The sequence below is a fragment of the Bolinopsis microptera genome, chromosome 3 (assembly GCF_026151205.1).
Source record: "Bolinopsis microptera isolate Bmic1 chromosome 3, MBARI_Bmic_1.0, whole genome shotgun sequence".
Taxonomy (NCBI): Eukaryota; Metazoa; Ctenophora; class Tentaculata; order Lobata; family Bolinopsidae; genus Bolinopsis; species Bolinopsis microptera.
The window spans coordinates 7297791-7318038 of record NC_087074.1 but is presented as its reverse complement, the minus strand read 5'-3'; the positions used below and the strand labels follow the sequence as shown (position 1 = coordinate 7318038).

Genomic DNA, 20248 nt, shown 5'->3' with positions numbered 1-20248 from the left:
AAGGGTTTGGGTTGGGACAGGAAAACTAAATCGCGGAAGAGAACATAAGAAACCGTCAAAATAACCCTTATAATTGTATCACACAACCCAATTAATTAGTTCAACGTGATTTAATATGACATATCGACAGTGAGCTGTACGGGACTGAAGGCTGAGTGGAGAACTGCGATCAGAACATCAACAAAGTTCCCAGTAGTCCCAGGAACCGTGGTGGAAGTGAATTGTGTTGAATCCAGAGCTCTCAATCAAGGGAGCAGCGAGGTGACCTGCACCTCAGGAACGGAATTTATTTTCGATTTTAATGAACCCGAGTGTATAAATACAGGTATTGTAGAAGCAAACATGCTAAATTACCATAGCATCACTACAAAAGGATAACTAAACTCTTCATACAACCAGGATAGTATCATCACAACTGACGAAAGGGGGTAAAATAATGTCGTAAGGGGAAGAGTTAGTTATATAACTATAGACAACTAATTTAATTTAATCTTACAGTTGATGGGCTATGAACAATAGCTCAGATGATACTGCAATCTAACTTAGATATCTAAATAAGAAAATGTATGTTTAAGTTTCACGGGTGGAAAAGTATGACAGCAGAAACCCAGTACCCAGAGGTCCCCAAAAAAATATCGAGGTAACCTGCTCTGAGATCTCAACACAGGGAACAGCATTTGACAAAGCAAAATAAAATGTAAAATCAATTTAAACACTTAATACAATCGTGAGATGTACGTAGAATCTAGCTCAATGTCACAATATAAATCCTTGATGATATAGTCTAGCAAATATTAGAAACTAACCGCAAATCCGGTGATTTCCATTTCAAATGACAAAAACCAGAAGATCTTAATAAGGTCCAATGATAATCTACTCCTATCTCAAGTTATTAATTAACAACCCCAGGAACGAAGACGATGCTGTATAAAGTCTAGACGAATGTTGACAGAATAGAGATGAACAGGAAGAAAGAGACAGAATGTCAGCTCCAATTAATTTATGAGGATTCAAGATTAGCAAGAAAAATGTCCACTTAAAGTGTTTTTTTCGTCATATACTGCAATACTTTTATTGTGCTGAATTCCTAAAATTCGATCGCTGTTTAACACACATTGCTATTATCTAAATTATTTTCAATTTGGCTGTGACCAAATTTTATTTTGAACATGAACTATGTTGATTACCAGAAATTACATGTACAATACCAGAAATAATGTGTCACTCGGCAATCAAATCACCATTTCAGAATACAGATTACAGAAACGAGCTTCATGGCATTGCATGATAAGTAATGATCAATACCCTGAAAAAATACACATAACTCCATCACTGTGAGACACATTTGTGTTTTTAAACATTTATAAACATTATTCAATGTTAGTTGTGGAACACAACAAGAAAATTGAGAATAATCTTGTGCGATGGTAGGGACCCAGATGTCGTTTCTAACCCAAATAAACTTTAAATACATTTTATTTATAAATATGTATTTAACATTAAATTAAATTCAAAATCTATTCAAAGATTTAACAAAGGTTTGATGTATTGCTATTATATCATATTATAACACTTTGTTTCAGACCCTTGCTCAGCGGGAACGAACCGTTCAACTGAAAAGACAAAATGTGAATCCTTTGTTGACCATTTTATAAGCTGTGAGCAGTAAGTACAAAAAGCGGAGGATTACTCTTTTCGTCGAAATCTTTCAAAAAATTGTTCAATCAATTTGACCAAATTAACCCATAATCATGGTTAGAATGGACCACTGCCAGTGTCTCTCAGTAACATTTATTACGTCCTGTGTTAATATGTTAAAAGCAGCGAACACATTTATAACTTCGTGTTTGGGTGTCTATTAACCAATAATCCTTCAGACCACTTGTTCTCTACAAGACAAACATGAGGCAGGGAGGTCAGAAGACGGGTTCAACAATGGTTGCTATTGCTGCCTCCGTTCTGTGGTAAGAAGCATTATAGTATCTCTAATTCTTAAAACTTTTAAGTTATGAGTTTTATCCACATTAAGATAGCATTATAAGTATCTTTAGTTCCTAAAAGTTATAAGTTTGTCATTATTTTTTACAACATAAAAATGATTTTTACTTATTTAACATTAGTTGCAATGAGGTGCAATGGTTTCTGATCACACATCACCACCCGAACACTCTCTCAGGTTGAGCTGGATAACCCTACACATAGTAGAGATTGAAGTGCCCGGTTCCTACGCCATTGCCTGGATATTCTACATCGGGTTTGTGACCCTGGTGGCTAGCTTCAGATCCTCAGTTCGAGCTGAGTACGATATAAACGGGAACCCTCTAGAGGACTTCTTCGCAACCCTGCTAGTCTACCCGAGTGTAGCTATACAGCTGAAGACTGTTCACAAGAAACAGGGACTGACTACTATTGTGCCACAAGAGCCAGTTGCTAATGGCAACGGAGCCACAAACAGTCATCATGTCAACGGTCTGGTTATTGAGAACGGCAACTCTGCTGCTCATCAAGTTTAAATAGATCGTCTTCTTTATAGTCAGGTCTCTAGAGACTGAACTCTCGCTCGTGGAGGTTATTAAGATTGTAACCTAGCTATAAACACAATATCAACGCCGCGGTTAAAATCAACCGACTGATCAAACTTATAAAGTTAGCAACGTGAGAACTATATATAAACAAAGAGTTGTTAAAATCTGATGCTCAAGAATTCACGAATTAATCGAAAGTAGCAGCACTTGAATGAGTCAAGTAGCGAGAGTCCGAGACCTATGATTCCTATAACTCTGTCACCCACGCCAGTCCTTCATCCACCACCTCTTAGTCTTACTCATGTCCTACCTGCTCCAACAAGCTCCTCAATACCAGACCTTCTAAATCTGTTTAGATATCAGACTTTGTTTAAGTTTACAGACGTAATATGTTTAGTTAATAGTTTAAGTTAAGTAGTTAAATTGTTTAGATAACTATGTTTACACACGAAAACTTGGCAAATTTTGCTTATGCTAACATGGGTGTCTTTTGTTGCAACAGAGGTCCGCTGATGTGTGATGGAATAGTTCTTTAGAGTTACTTTTCAACATGACCTGTATAATTGTGACCTTTTCGCGAACTAAGATATGATTTAATTTTAGGTTGACTAGTTTACGTTAAACGGTTAACAAATCACATATTGAGGCAGTTTTTTGATTTCACTTAATTGATTTTTAGTTTTGAAGAACTAAAAATAAATTAGAGTAATATTTGTTCACTATTTTAGACGTCAAATTTTATTGATTTAAATGTCACAACCTATTTTTACTATTATCTAAATAAATGTTTGAATTATGTAAAATTGCAAATAATTGAGATATTACCAGATGACCTCAGGCTAATCATTTTTTCGCAACGATTGTTCTTTCTGTAGAGAGGGATTCACTTTAAAAGTCCATCTGGTGGCGGTACCAAAGCGCTAATGTTCTGTCATCTGAATGCTCATGAAATGTTATCTCCCATAGTATTGTCCTAATATAAGCTGAGAGCTCTTGTGGGCACACCGTTTCCTTGAAATATATGCTTAAAACTATGATCTGTAGTATAATAGCAACCTCTTTGAATAGCATTAGAGCATTAGCACTTTAAGAACTTGCTGTATGCGTACAAGTTATTCGATCATTAGCCCATCTTTATAAAAAGCCGTCCCACCACCGAGGGCTCTCAGAGAGGGAAGACTCAAGATCGCGATTGGTGGATTGCTACCAGACAGAAAATGGTCCACATTACCATTAGGCCTAGACACTGTCTAGGCCTAATGGTAATGGCTTGTGTTGAAAAGTAGGCTTGTGTTGAAAAGATGAACTATTGCCATTGGGTTTCCGAAGAGTTCACAATAGTCAGCACCAAGGATATCTTGACCATCTTGATTCTGACTATCTTCATTAGGGGGCCGGGGGCCGCTGCTGCTAACCAAAATGGTATGTTTCTATGTTTAACTTTACCTTATCGGACGTTATTTGACCGGACATTGTGTGAAATAAAACACAATTTTTAATAAAAAAATTTAAAAAGAAAAAAGAAACGGACATATAATTTTAAACAAACATTAAAATGAACGCTCAAAGGCATTCAAAACCATGAAAAGTTCACGATCACGTGATATGACCATATAAGGAAGTTGGTATAATTTCTCGTTCTCGCTAGGGTAAGTGTTACAGTTTTACTCATTTAACCGAATGAAACCTAAAAATTGAACCTAAAAACATCATAAATCCTTCGGAAGCTTCTTGTGTCAGTAAATCGATTTTTCAGACGGATCTGTCTGTACTATTTTTGCAATTGCACTTTGTAAGTCTGTGCTGCCAATGTCCATATCACGTAAAATATTGACCTTATAAGGTAATCGTGACGTCGCGTTATCCATGACTGTTGAGTGTTGGCACAAGTACTAAACAGACTGTGCCTGCAGTCACGTCAAGCACGGATTTTTAGCTAGGCACGGCATTTGAAAAGACGTGCCCGATGTGCCTGAGGAGTTGTCACGTATCCTTTGCACGCCCTCTAAACACACTAGGTGCCTCTGGTCATGACTGTCGTGCCTGTTGGCATTCTGACCGCACTACAGGGTGTTTCAAAAATAATGTCCTGATTTTAACAAACAATAAAATTTTTTATAAAGGAGCAAAATGCCCATTATCGGTTGGCATTAGTTCATAAAGCTTACAAATTTAATTTTTTAAGCTCATTTGTTCCAGCGATTCAACTTTGTTAATTTGTTTGGCTCTGTTCCAAAAAGTCGAATTTTGAGAAAAATGGGGTTCACAAAAAAACAAAACTTGATATTGTGAGGACTTATTGGATTTGTGGAGGCAGAGTGACAAGTGCTAGGCGTTTGCTACAGCAAACTTGATGATAGGACAATACGACGTCTTGTAAAGAAGCTAGAAACTGAATTTACTGATTGACATGACAACAGTCATGGTGACAAAAGTCATGGTATGGTCGGGCCCTTAAATTCTGAGAATAAATTATTGGCGAAATTCTTACAATTCCTTTACAATTTTGCTACAACACTGAACACCTCCTCCTTAAATTCATGATAACATGAATCGTTGCTCAGTAGTCATGAGTTAAACATACAATTAACAGGTTGGTTACCAGTGCAGCGAGATGTGGAAATAGAGTGGGATCTTGAGTCGACACCTTTAGAAATTAAAACTAATAGTGTGCTGGGGAGTGGCGATAATGCGATAGTGAGATGTTACTCTGCTGGGGGAGAGTACCTTAATTCCCAAAAATTGGGGCGACCAAAAATTTGAGCGGGCCTCTCGCCCAAATTTTTTGCAGACCAAATTAATTGCATAAATCTTTTCCGCCTGCTAAATTTTTTGCCAACCAAACTTTTGGCATTTGGCCTGTGGCCCTGAAATCTATAGAAAGATGGCTTTTTCTTCATATCCAAGTGAAAAAATATTTGAAATTTTAGTTTTCTAATCTGTCATTCATGGCTTGACCAAGTAGCAGGGGTCTGGGGGCGCAGCCCCCAGTGTGGTCAAGGGGCGGAGCCCCTTGTCGGGGGGATAGGGGGGCGAAGCCCCCCGGAAAAGTTATAAGGAAATTAGACAATTTTGACGCATTTTCCAGTACTTGAGGGACACGAATTTACGTTAGCAGCAACTAAAAGAAAAAGCAAATTAATGTAAGTAGTCCGAATTTAAGCTTGACAGTACATACACGGAATTCATCCATTGTTCGTGGTAACTGGCAAGGTATTTAAAGATAACACAATGTAGGGGGGGGGGGGGGCTACAGTGCAGTGGGGCTACAGAGCAGTGGGTGCGAAAACAAAACTGTATACCATAGCCGTCTGGTTTAATGTTATGTTGAAGAATACATTTTCATGTTTTTGTAAACTTGTCCCCCAAATCCCAGGGGGGCAGCTGCCCCCCCTGCCCCCCGGTGATGTAGCCCATGCGCAACACACAATTTTGTACACCTTTGTTTCCCCAAAGCTAAGCGTATGTGCCGCTTAGTTTGATAGATCATGATGTAAACCTTCTAATTTTCTTCCAAACCTTTCGACCATCTGGTGAGGCGTCATAATGATAATTGTATGTGAAAGGGGTATGATAAGATATGCTGAGTGTAAGTAGACTAAACTATCTGATTGAGAGACTAAATATCACTATTATATATCTATCATTTTGTACTGTGCCATCATCACTGTATTTTTTAGTAGTTACTGGGCAGATCGTAAATTTCATAATGTGAAACAACTCAGACTACCACCTACATGCTTAAAATTGGCAAATATCTAACTGAAATTTTAGTGGAAAATCGTTCATTTTTCGAAGAATTTGTGCCCAAATTTTCGGTCGCCCAAATGAGTTCAAATTTTCTGCCCAAATTTTTCGGGCTCAAATAAATTGTGCTCAATATAATGGCACACAAATTTTTGGGAACTAAGGTATGTAGGAATAGTCGACCTCAACTTCTCCACTACTCTAAAAGTCTAAACTACCGTCTCAACTGGTGCGACGAATCCTACACTAACTTCCCTGTTAATCCCCCCTCTCCTACTGACAAGGTTTGGCGCATCACTCTAACCAGAACTGCAGGTGTCCGACTAGTGATACACTGTAACGAGGTGGAGGTGCTCAACATCCTGTTCTCAGACACAACGTGTATAGACGGTAGTTGGAGCACGTACTGGAGTAAAGACGTAGCAAGATAAAGTTAACTTCCACAGCACCTGATTACTACAGAGCACAACCAGGTGACTAATAACAACAAGCATTGGTTTAACAAAGTAACAATAACTCTAATTTATGAATAAACCACCTTGCTGATTCTCTCGTAAGCTCGTGATTACGTGTTTTTATGTCTAAATTTCAAGTGTGTTATTTAACATAATATAACACATTACATATATAGTATAGAGGTATAGGATATGGGATTTAGGATAGTTAGCATATTGTTATTTATCAATATTATAATTCAAAAGATTCTTTTTGTAGAATGTCTGTCTGTAAACCACCCACGTGCAAATTACTTTGCTTTAGGTAAAAAGCTTAAGGTTGCAAAGTAACCATGGTAACGAGGGTTTAACACGCACGTGCACGTGCAAAGATTGTTAGAAGGGCATTTTTATCAGTTTTGTTGATATTACGTTGTGTTTAGTGCGAGCAACATTTTAATCGGCTGTATCTTCGGTTGTGTAGTATATTTTTTGACGCGATTTAAACTTACTAACAAAAAATACTATTAGCTTCCTCCCTGCGACCACGGGTTCTCTAGTAACTTAATAAAGTGGTCATAATTTTATCTGTCCTCTGAATGAGATAAAATCCAATTCTTTCATTGAAGGCAGAGTTATATTAATATTGGTATAGCGGATTGCAAAATAGCTAACTATAATTTAGAAATATTGCATATTTTGTAGTAGACATCATAGAGACAAGCCATTTTCAGCTACTAAAGGTTGAAACAATTATTAATCGAAAACTGACGTTTTTACAAAATATTTTGAACATAAGCAGTATAAAGTTATTTTACCAAACAAACTCAAAACTGTTTTGGTTCAATATTTATTTTGCAGAGTTTACACAGTATGTGCATTGTACATTGTACAATGTGCATTGTGCTTCATAGTTTGTTGATGAGGCGAATTTTTAACGTTAACTCTAATGACTGATAACAATTTGAATTAGTATTGAGCTTAGAATCAAGAAGGAAAATTCGTGGTACGAAAAGACATGAACCGCAAGAGTCTGGGTAGCAATCATTTCCTCGAAAAACCGTGGATTATGTGAATACTTAATTTTTCGCATATTGTGTTTTAAATTTGAATTAACTGTGCTATGAAAACTGTAGAATGAAAACTGAGGATATTGGTACTCACAATAACTTCTTAATAAGGTAGTCCAAACGAATTGCTGTTTAAAGATTTCCTAATTCTTCAGAGCCATGTCCAGCTGGAAGCTACAAGAACATTGAAATGAACACATGTGAAGAATGTCCTGATAACACGATCAGTTCAGAAGGAGCAGCCTTGTGTACAACTTGTGAACTTGGCCAGGAACGAAACTCAGGGAGAACAAAATGTGGTAAGAATTTTTAACAAGAACCGAGCTGAGATGATTATATCTATATGTAAATGGGCAAAGATAGGCTAATGGTTAAAACGGGATAAGGATAAGGCGCCAGATAGGGCTTAGATGCAAGAAGGCAAATTTGTGATACGAAAAGACAAGAACCGTAAGAATCTGGGTGGTAATAATTCTATTAAAAAATCGTGGTTGTGTGGATATTTAATTTGTCACATATTGTTTTAAATCTAATGTTATATTAACACATCTGAAGTGTACTTAAGTACTAATTATATAATAACGATTTTCTTATCTTCCACTACGATTTGCCAGTTGTTAGTTGTAACGTTATAATTCCAGAGCCGTGTGGAGAAGGAACATATCGGAATGATGCTATGACAAGCTGTGAGACATGTGACGCTGGATTGACACCAAACTCTGACAAAACAGCCTGTGGTAAGATAACTCTAAAGCTTATATTTGATATTATGGTTATATTTTAAATTTGAATTAACTGTGCTATAGAATGAAAACCGAGGATATTGGTACTCACAATAACTTCTTAATAAGGTAGTTCAAACGAATTGCTGTTTAAAGATTTTCTAATTCTTCAGAGCCATGTCCAGCTGGAAGCTACAAGAACATTGCGATGAACACATGTGAAGAATGTCCTGATAACACGATCAGTTCAGAAGGAGCAGCCTTGTGTACAACTTGTGAACTTGGCCACGAACGAAACTCAGGGAGAACAAAATGTGGTAAGAATTGTTAACAAGAACCGAGCTGAGATGATTATATCTATATATAGATATAAAGCTTTTGGACACGAAGGGAAACACACAACGTAAGGCTTGAAATCTTCGTAAAACTACATCATTAGAGCCTGTAACAACATTTAACTTTAAGATAAGCACTCTATCAAGTAAAATTCATATACAATCATCATAGTTCATTAACTCAAGCGTAAAAAATGGCAGGCAAAATTTAATCAGTCAAAATTCGTAGCATCTAAGTAATTATGGATGGAAAATTATAGTATAGTATGAAACAAACTAAACACTTTGGTAAAGCTGATAAGCAGTGGCTAGCACTACTTATCAAACAAAAATGCACTAATAAGTCTTAAAACTGCTGTGTCCTATTGCTGTAAATTGATAACGCTAAGAGATCTCGTTAAAGTAGTGACGGTAACACTAAGAGCATAACCAGCTTAATTTGTAAACACGGCCAAATGTATCAAATGATCCAGGTTGTAAGTATAAATTACAAAATTGTTAAGATGCACTGTGTGATATAAAACTGGAAAAGAAGCAAACGCTGGAAAAACTGAATGAGGTATTTTTATTAGCCCAAAAAGCTGATGCTTCCCTGCATTGACTTATTATTTTGTAAATTATTCGAAGGTTTTTGAATTGTTATCTTAACTCTAAGTTATATTGTGCATGACTCCATTACTGTAGTGAGGCATTCCAATGTGGTAACTAGTGGTAACTAGTGGTAACTAGTGGCAACTAGTGGTAACTAGTGGTAACTAGTGGTAACTAGTGGTAACTAGTGGTAACTAGTGGTAACTAGCGGCAACTAGTGGTAACTAGTAATAACTAGTGGTACCTAACTAGTGGCAACTAGTGACAACTAGTGGTAACTAGTGGTGACTAGTGGTAACTAGTGGTAACTAGTGGTAACTAGTGGTAACTAGTGGTAACTAGTGGTAACTAGTGATAACTAGTGGTAACTAGTGATAACTAGTGGTAACTAGTGGTAACTAGTGGTAACTGGACAATAAGTCTTATTATCTCATAAAGCCACGAACAATCGTAAAATAACATAGAATGAAAACTAATTCGCGCCCAAATTCTGTAAACCTGGGAGATCGTGTGAAATCCGGTGTTTTACTCACGGGTATTTTCACGATCTACTGTTACCAGTTACTTTATATTTTTACTGTTACTCAAAACGTCTCAGATAATTGTATGACCGGGACGTATAGAGACGACACTCTCACCATCTGCACTAAGTGCAAAGTGAACTATGTTGCTGAACAGGACGGGGCTTCATTCTGTACTTCTTGTGGCCCTGGACACGTTTCTAATGACGCTCAGACTTCTTGCGGTATAGTAATTTGTACTAACTCTTAGTCGATCTAATTATATTATTGTAAGCTAATTCTGAGCGTAATGGGAACTTAATTAACCAATATAACATACGTCTTTAAAATAATTCGGAGTGATATTCGTTTTATTTCAGTTTCATGTGCAGCAGGGAGTTACAGGTCAGGAGATAAAATCACATGTGAGAAGTGTGTTGGAAGTACCATCAGTTCAACTGGTGCTGGTTCCTGTGTTCCTTGTGAAACTGGAAAAGAAGCCAACACTGGAAAAACTGAATGTGGTATGTTTAGTGTTTACCTACATTCAATCTTTATTCCATAGTAAACTAAATAATATGGTAAATATCTCTGTCAGATCTAGATTCACTTTGCATGTTACAAACCTAATGTGATGGTTACTTCAAGTCAGCTCCAATTATTACCAACAAGCTTTTTACCGGCAGTTCTAGTTGACTGCACTGGACTGAAGGCTGAGTGGACAAGTACGATTACCCCGTTATCAGACTTCCCAGTAGTACCAGGAGCGGTGGTTGAGGTGACCTGTTCTGATTCAGTAGCCCTCAACAAAGGTAGCAGTAAAGTGATCTGCACAGCGGAGAAAGAGTTTACTTTTGTAAAGAATCCTAGCTGCTCGAGGCCAGGTAGTACAGTTCGCACTGCAAATAGTGGCAAGTGGGGTTGGTATTAAAAATGGGGGGACCAGGTTCAATATATTTCAACAAACACAAATCAAAACTATTTCAAAATCACCGCAAATACCTAACTCAGATATTTCATTTGTACCACTAGTTAATATAGCCTGTAGCATGTAGAGTGTAGACGGGTATGCAGTACTGTTAGTGTAATAGTTACTTCTCAATCTGTCCCTCTTTCTGAAAATGACCTGAAGTAATCTGGTCTCCAGCCAGCACCAGTCGAAGATGTTGTTTTTAGAAAATCTTGGGTTGTTAGTAAGTATAACCTGATTACGGCCATAGTAACGTAGTTAGTATTCAACAAATATGATCGTGATTAGATTCCTTTATGGCTAAATTCTGAAACTCGGTATTAACTAGATAGTTGATCAAGTATACTGTTTCCCGATACACCATTTTATTGCGTCCAAAAATGAGTTTAAATATATTTTCAAAAGAACATCTGGTGACATTCTGAACCGTTGGATGAGTTTAAAAGAGATCCAGTCTGAGTTAATTCAGAGTTGGTCACTTCTCCTGGACTGCGAATTTAGGTTGGTATTTATATTGTTTTTTATATGAAGTAAACAATTTCGGATTTGTAATCGTATTTACTATAAATCGCTTTTTCACACTTGTTTGAAGTTTTATACTATATATCTTCGTATATATATGAAGATTTTTAAAGCTTCTGTATTTACTTTCATACTGATTTATCCATATCAAATTTTTAAGCAAGATTTTTACTGCATAATATATATTGATTTAAATCATCTTCTAACTTTATAACTAGACGAAGTTTTGCTGTGTCGTAGACGCGCGCGCGTTACCAGCCAATTGAAGTTATTGTGGATAGAGATGTGTAGACTTTTGTTACCTAAATCTTATCGCGCGCGACGTAAAGTTGAGATTACAAGGTTATGTGACCGAGTCTTTGGCACACTTGTTTATAGCATGTGACAGACAAGTTCAAGTCAGCGATTTGAAAACTGGTCAAGTTCGCTGGGCATTGCGATTCTTTTTAGACCAATAATTAAGCGAAGAAGTTAATTTTAATCATTTAACAATAAATAGCTTTATCTTTTTCGACAGTTTTCTTTTGTTTCGGCTGTTACAAAACTTGAAAAAATTTTACCTATTTTCAATTCAGTTTCACAACCGTCTCAGAATTTCATTGTTTGCATGGGGATCCGTCATTGAAATTAGTTGAAATTAAAGCTACACCTTTTATTTTCTCCGGGCATTTTATGTCCGGCCACTGTATTACAGTACTTCCCGTGTCAACACACGTGCTCCTTTACAAAAACAAATACTCACAATCCAGCTCACCTTGTTCTTTGTAATAAAACAGGAGCTCAATCTCCTGATTAAAGAATATAGATTAACTCATTTGATTACCCGGGCAGAAGAGCTTACATTGTTAGAGAAACACCCCATTGTTGTTATTGTGTCAGTCTACGTTTCTAGCTGTTAGAAAACACCATCTGAATTGCAATAAACTCTTGTGTTTCAGCACTGCTGTTGTTACAATATTCTTTCAACAACACCACTGTAAAGAGAGTGATACTGTGTTTATAGCCCCTGTGGTTTGGGGGTCCCTAGCCAGCGATCCTACTATTCTTTAATTAATCTCCGTAATTCGGAGACTGTAGGGTCGTTAAGTTCCCTAAGAAGTTCAAATATTGCACGTTTAGACCAAGTAATAGCGGTCCAATTTAATCGATCAAACTTTTTAATTTTCTAGATGAAACTCGCGACGCCTGATCTGATGGTTTATGTTAAAGTTATAGCTTTTTTGGTAACCAATGGTATTAGTGGATCTGCATGCGCCCTTGTTTTCAAATACCACAATTTATTAGTAAATTGAGCAGATTAATTTGACCTGTCTGGTCGCTGCCCACGTGTATCTTTCTACTGACCCCCTCAAATAGTTTGATCACACATGAACAGTGACTCATCTTTGAAACCTTAAAACCCGTGCAAACTTGGTGATGCAATCAGTCAATATTAGGTGTGTTTACTGCGTTTACTTTCCAAACAAGGTGCAGAAAACGAGACATAACTTTATTAATAAGAAGATTAAACCTTGTTAGTGAATTTCAGATCATCAAACCACTATCACCATGATGGTGCGGGTGAACACCTCTATATATCCAATACGAGAACTGAGATATTATAGTATATTGACCATAATCTTACGTAGTATTTCAATACAAAACAGTAGAACTGTTTTAAAAGCACAAATTAACTCCCTTGGCCTTTGGTATTCCCTGAACGCAGTTTAGGACTAGAATTTAGCTTAAATAGCTGTGGTTTATTGTCCAGTACAGCTAATAAGTGACACTAGCAAAACTGTAATGGATTTAAAAGCTGTTGATTAAATCCTAGAATCACGAATTTTGTGTGGCCAATCAGCGGCCAGAAGGATTTGGGGTTAGCCAATCAGGGAGCGGAGCGGGGAAGTAACCACTAAATTAGTGAGTAGGTATTGGAACTGTCATGTTGATTCGGGGCTTCTGTCAGGGAGAGAGCACTGCTGAAATACTGGAACGTGAGATGGAGCAGTATCGTGGTGATGGAGATCTCCAAATCTCGATATGTCTCTCAGAGTAATTACTGTTACCCACTAGGAATGATCATTGAAACAGTATTTGACATTATTTGACAGCTCCCCCCCCCCCCTCCCAGTGGTTTAACTGATTGAGCTGTGTTGTCAGAGTGCTCTCAGAGCGGAGAATTGCTCTTGAGCTACCACTCAGGTGTTAGGAGTAGAGATTATTATGGAGCAATAGTGGAGAGGGGGTTATTGGGACGGTTATTACAAGCATGTCAGAGCTAATGGTCTTTAATTGGCAAACGCAGTGGTTTTGTAGTTGCAACCATCAACTTCGTTACGATTATGAAGGGAAGGACCGGGGTTAGCACTAAGCACAATGATTTTATGAAGGAGCAAGAGCAGTTTAAGGTGGCATTTCTGAGCCGCGTGTGAAATTATGGGGAAGTTACCGGGTCTTGGTCCGCCATTTCTTTAACCAAGATTGCGCAAGAATAGAAAATATCACTTCATACGGGCAGGTATTTCTATTCCTTAATTCCAGTACCCACTACAACTCCTGAATTCCAGTACCCACTACAACTCCTGAATTCCAGTACCCACTACAACTCCTGAATTCCAGTACCCACTACAACTCCTGAATTCCAGTACCCACTACAACTCCTGAATTCCAGTACCCACTACAACTCCTGAATTCAAATACCCACTTCAACTCCTAAATTCAAATACCCACTTCAACTCCTGAATTCCAGTACCCACTACAACTCCTGAATTCCAGTACCCACTACAACTCCTGATTCCAGTACCCACTACAACTCCTGAATTCAAATACTCACTACAACTCCTGATTTCCAGTACCCACTACAACTCCTGATTTCCTGTAACCCACTACAACTCCTGAATTCAAATACCCACTTCAACTCCTAAATTCAAATACCCACTTCAACTCCTGAATTCCAGTACCCACTACAACTCCTGAATTCCAGTACCCACTACAACTCCTGAATTCCAGTACCCACTACAACTCCTGAATTCAAATACTCACTACAACTCCTGAATTCCAGTACCCACTACAACTCCTGAATTCCAGTACCCACTACAACTCCTGAATTCCAGTACCCACTACAACTCCTGAATTCCAGTACCCACTACAACTCCTGAATTTCAGTACCCACTACAACTCCTGAATTCCAGTACCCACTACAACTCCTGAATTCCAGTACCCACTACAACTCCTGAATTCCAGTACCCACTACAACTCCTGAATTCAAATACCCACTTCAACTCCTAAATTCAAATACCCACTTCAACTCCTGAATTCCAGTACCCACTACAACTCCTGAATTCCAGTACCCACTACAACTCCTGAATTCCAGTACCCACTACAACTCCTGAATTCCAGTACCCACTACAACTCCTGAATTCCAAGTAAAATCTCCCGTCTGATGAATCCTTTACTCCCCATTACACAAATTTAGACGAGTTCAATAATTTCAATAATTTCAACAATTTCCTATAATCCGGCACAACTAGTCGTAAATATGGCAAAATTAAACGGACGTAGCCAGTCAATACAGTATTCATTACTGCTGCATTAGAGTCTGATTGTAGGATGAAACGATCAGTAGGTAGCCGGATGACGGTTACCCAGTAACCAGTGGTCACTAACCAGCAGGCCAGGTCGCCAGGTAGCGCACAGGGTTGCCAGGCACGGACTATCAGGGTTGTCCTGGCAACCCTGGTCCTCAACCTCCCTCTTCCTTACCTCCTCCTCTTATATTGGAGTTATAGACTCGCTCCGAATTACTTGTATTACATTGAATTAATGAGGTAGATTTAGTATAAACTAAATACCATGCTAACCGTGCAGGCCTATCATTAAGAAGTTTAATTCTCCTAATTCAGGCCTGTAATCTGTAGTGATAGTCGGGAGGTTGGGGTTAATTTGTTAACTTCTATAATTCCAACTATCCGGTATAATTATTCTATAATTCTGATTATAATGTGCCACTCTAACCCCACAATTCCTACTCAGGTATTGTTTTGAGAGTTCCCTATTTCACAGATCATGCCAAGTTCCGGGCTCACTTGTGGACCACAGGAGGACCTCTCAATGGCTAAATCTCTCTGGTCGACTGAAATTACTATTATGAGCAGACTAGTTTGGTTGGTGCGGCAGGATGGCTAGCAGAGAAGGGAATGAGAGGACGGTATTGGGGGATCATACCTGATTAGCTGCTTGGTTATCGTCATCATTTAGTCACAAACAATGAGAACCCCACAATGAACCGCGCTATTGCACTAAATTCAGGGATTGACAGGATAGACTGCATTGTCATGACCAATACTGGCTAGCTTTTGTTCAGCATTACTTCTAAAACATGTCGCTGTGCGGCGTTTCTACAGCCAACAAGGTAGGTTGCTGGTTGCTATGGAATTAAACGGAATTAAACATAAACATAAACATAAATATGTAACAGGGTACGTTGCTATGTAACGGGGTGTGTTGCTATGTAACAGGTCGGGTTGTTATGTAACAGGGTACGTTGCTATGTAACGGGGTGTGTTGCTATGTAACGGGGTATGTTGCTATGTAACGGGGTGTGTTGCTATGTAACGGGGTGTGTTGCTATGTAACGGGGTATTTTGCTATGTAACAGGGTACGTTGCTATGTAACAGAGTGTGTTGCTATGTAACGGGGTGTGTTGCTATGTAACGGGGTGGGTTGCTATGTAACGGGGTGGGTTGCTATGTAACAGGGTGGGTTGCTTTGTAACGGGGTATGTTGCTATGTAACGGGGTTTGTTACTATGTAACGGGGTAGGTTGATATGTAACGGGGTTTGTTGCTATGTAACGGGGTGGGTTGCTATGTAACGGGGTGTGTTGCTATGTAACGGGGTATGTTGCTACTTGCTATGTAACGGGGTTTGTTGCTATGTAACGGGGTGGGTTGCTATGTAACGGGGTGTGTTGCTATGTAACGGGGTATGTTGCTATGTAACGGGGTTTGTTGCTATGTAACGGGGTGGGTTGCTATGTAACGGGGTATGTTGCTATGTAACGGGGTAGGTTGCTATGTAACGGGGTGTGTTGCTATGTAACGGGGTGGGTTGCTATGTAACGGGGTGTGTTGCTATGTAACGGGGTATGTTGCTATGTAACGGAGTATGTTGCTATGTAACGGGGTAGGTTGCTATTTAACGGGGTTTGTTGCTATGTAACGGGGTAGGTTGCTATGTAACGGGGAATGTTGCTATGTTGGCTTGTAAGGCGGAATATTCTATTTGAAGTTTGATCCTGCTATAAGATTGTAAGTATATTGCAGCTTGTTTAGTACTGGGCACTGGGTAGTGTGACCGAGCTAGTTTCCAGATATTAAGGGAGATTGTAAAAGAGCATAACATTGTTTCTAAGTAGGTAACTAAGGTAACTTTGGAGATTGTAATAATCACATCATTAGCATAACAACAGGGATTCTTGTAATGTAAATCAATGGACTCCCCCCCCAAAACAAAGCCTGGCATTACATTTAGAAGTGTACCTAGCGATATTAGCATGACAGAGGACGCTGTTCTCAATCTCACTTAAACCCTCCTCTCCCCTCAAAACCAGAGACAAACCCCTCAATTTGATGTCAGGCTCAAACAATAGCCGCTCAACCAGCCGTAATGATCGGTTATTGAAATTAACTACATTGTTCTTCCACCGTAGACAAGAGCTGGTCCAATGAGACGTCATCCTGAGCGCTCTCTCGACTAATCAGAAGCCGGCATCCCCAGCTTTTTACGAGTGCAGGCCTTCCAATACTTGACTGGGTTAATCTGAACTTATGAATATATTGATGAAGGAGCTGCCCATTAGCGGGCTATTAGAGATGGTCCACGGCTCACAATACGGTTGCCAGTGGCAAGTATATTATCAGACTCAAACAAGCACTAGGATAAGGGGTATGGGGGAGGTTAATGGCGGCTAAAAACCGGACCAGGCAATGGTTTAGCCTACTCACATATCAATGACAAAGTATCATCTAATAAAAGTTATGTATTTAACCATTTAATCTGCTAAAAGTTCATGTTTTAATTAATATTGTTCTAAAGGACACGGCAGAAGTTAATTAATGCTATTTTAACTGATTTATGCTATCCTGGACAATAATAACCGCTTGTTAAAGGTCACTTTACTGATTAAGATATTCAGGAATATCGCACAAAAACACACCTTGTCGGCCCGGCCCGGGACCCCTTGTGCCAAATATCAGGTGCCTTGCCAGGCCTTGCATCCTCCCTTTTATGTCAATTATGTTATAATTAATCAGATTAATAAGTCTGGATTATTATCCTTACGTGGATTTAGCATGAAAATGAGGCCGTCCTAGTTTTATAAAATTGGCCAGGAAGTTATTGGACATGGACGCCCATGGCCCATACGTAGGTGATAAGAAATAGACACGACATGACAATATAACCCCCACCCCCAGAATGTATTCTGAGCTATTTATTAGAGGAAGTATGATTTGTTAACCAGATATATAAACTCTAATTCTAGCAAGATGGGATGGATAGTGGGTCCTTAATACTCACAACCTATATCAGGGGTAGTAAGGACCCCTAAAAAGTATCCTACACTCACAACCTATATCTGGAGTAATAAGGATCCCTAAAAAGTATCTTACACTCACAACCTATATCAGGGGTAGTAAGGACCCCTTAAAAGTATCCTACACTTACAACCTATATCAGGGGTAGTAAGGATCCCTAAAAAGTATCTTACACTCTCAACCTATATCAGGAGCAGTAAGGACCCCTAAAAAGGTTGATAGCTTGATAAAGAGTTATGAATATTAATAAAGTCCCAGGGCCAATACCTCCAGTAATGAATGTAAGTTGCAGTAGTATATAAATATCTCCGGGATTTCGACGCGGGATCATATTATCACTCAGCCCGGCCCGCTGTTAGATAAACATCTCAAGGTGATATCATCCCGCCCCGGAAATTTGTATAAACCCGGCCCGCTTTTTAGTCGTAACTGATGTTTATCATTCAATTCTCCGACTTACAATAATCAATGATACTGCTGATTAGAACTCGATAATAGTAGAACAGTTAGACGCGCGATCACGTGGGCGCGTCACGTGCGTACCACGTGCCACCAATAGCATACGCCGAGTCTATACCACGTGACACGAAAGCGCACCACGTGATATGAAACATCGTAACCGTCCACTTCTTTTACACGCAAATTCCTGGGAACGTTACTAACGCAGCTAATTCTTGGAATTTCTCCAACGCGTGGCGTGAGAAGTTGGCGACTAGCCAGCTACCCTTGTCCGTGCCCTAAAAATAGTATTGTTTTGCTTGCTCTCCTTCCAGCTCTTGTTCCTGCTAACGTTCAAGCTATTGCTCCACTATGACAGATCGGTTTAAACTATTTTATCACTCTCTTCTAAAGTATAAATCCCTTGTCGAAATCGCCGGAGATAATTATAATCCATAAACACTTCACGCTCAGGGCTAAATAAATGTAATCCCTCAGCTGGCGCTTCGGGATTACATATTAACACAAAACTCGTGCGCTGCGCGCACTCGTATGTGTTTATCAGATCATCCCGCTAGCGCGGGATGATCTGTTATATAAACCCTTTGCGTGGCGGGTTTATGTTATTGTAATAACAGGGCTCAGTAATGGAGCCCATTAAAGATAGTTCCTGGACGCAGACTCTGTCCAATCCTCGCTGTGGAATTAACATTATCAATAGACACTTTATCTAATATTGGGTCTGCGAACCACCCTCATTTATATTCATAAGCTGTTAACAATCTCTCAGCCCCGATAGTCTCTCTCAGTAAGTATTAGTGTCTGACGAAATGATTTATCTGCTGAGTAAAAAGCCATTCATCTCGGACTATTATCTTTCCGGTATTTACCGCAGCGGTTTAATGTTGGCAGCTGTTACTCAATTTACTAATGCTAGTACCTCTATCGTTTCAACAATAACAGACAATATGTGACTGTATGTCACTATATGTGACTATATGTGACTATATGTGACCACACTGTGGTGACCAATAACCCACCACGCTCTATACTCCTCCACAGTCCATACAAAACCCCGTACTTTTGACTCTGACCGTACTGTAACCACATTGTAACTATACCAGACTGCAACCAGAACCATGCTAGAACGAGTGGTGTATCAGTTGGAAAGAGTGATGGAATGTGTTTAGTTTAGCGTGCTTAACTCAAAGCAGTATTGATGTGATTTGAGCGCAACAATGCTGTCTCCTGTCAACTACTTGACGATTTTTAGGCGGTGAATCAGAGTCCTAGTGTCAACTACTTGACGAGATTCCGGTGGTAGATTTAACTGGTGGAGGTTTTGTAACACTGATATAATGTTCTGATTTAGAATTGGTGGTTTTAGATTCTCATTAAGGTCAGCCATTTAAAAATTAATTAAAAATCAGATCAACTTTAACCGGACCTCTTTTATTCGATGCTACGGTAAAAATTACGCCATGTAAATTAAATCCAGAGTTTCTGGAGTATCGGGCATAAAATACCGTGAGTTCTTTACTATAATCTGATAGTGAGTGTTTACACTGTTTGTTAGTGAGTGTTTACACTGGGTGTTCTTTATACTGATCAGCATGTAAACTTTATTGGTCCTCCAACTAAACTTAAAAACCTGCAAATCCCTAATAAAATGATTCATAACGCTGTAACAGTAGGTGGCCATTAAGAGAACTGCTCAAGTTGTGGCTACTGAGGAACTAATGACACAACAGTGAAACACACCCCCCTCTATTATACCTTCTCTCTTCGGAGACGTGCAGTTTTCCAAACCACCCA

General features: G+C 38.9%; 1 protein-coding gene across 1 annotated transcript; it reads left to right on the top strand.

The window, feature by feature from the left end:
- Window positions 1-1912: 1912 nt before the first annotated feature.
- LOC134812589 (uncharacterized) lies at window positions 1913-2591 on the top strand. Its single transcript, XM_063820076.1, has 2 exons — window positions 1913-1964; window positions 2177-2591. The coding sequence occupies exons 1-2, from the start codon at window positions 1936-1938 to the stop codon at window positions 2511-2513; spliced, it is 366 nt and encodes a 121-aa protein (XP_063676146.1). The 5' UTR covers window positions 1913-1935; the 3' UTR covers window positions 2514-2591.
- Window positions 2592-20248: the final 17657 nt, after the last annotated feature.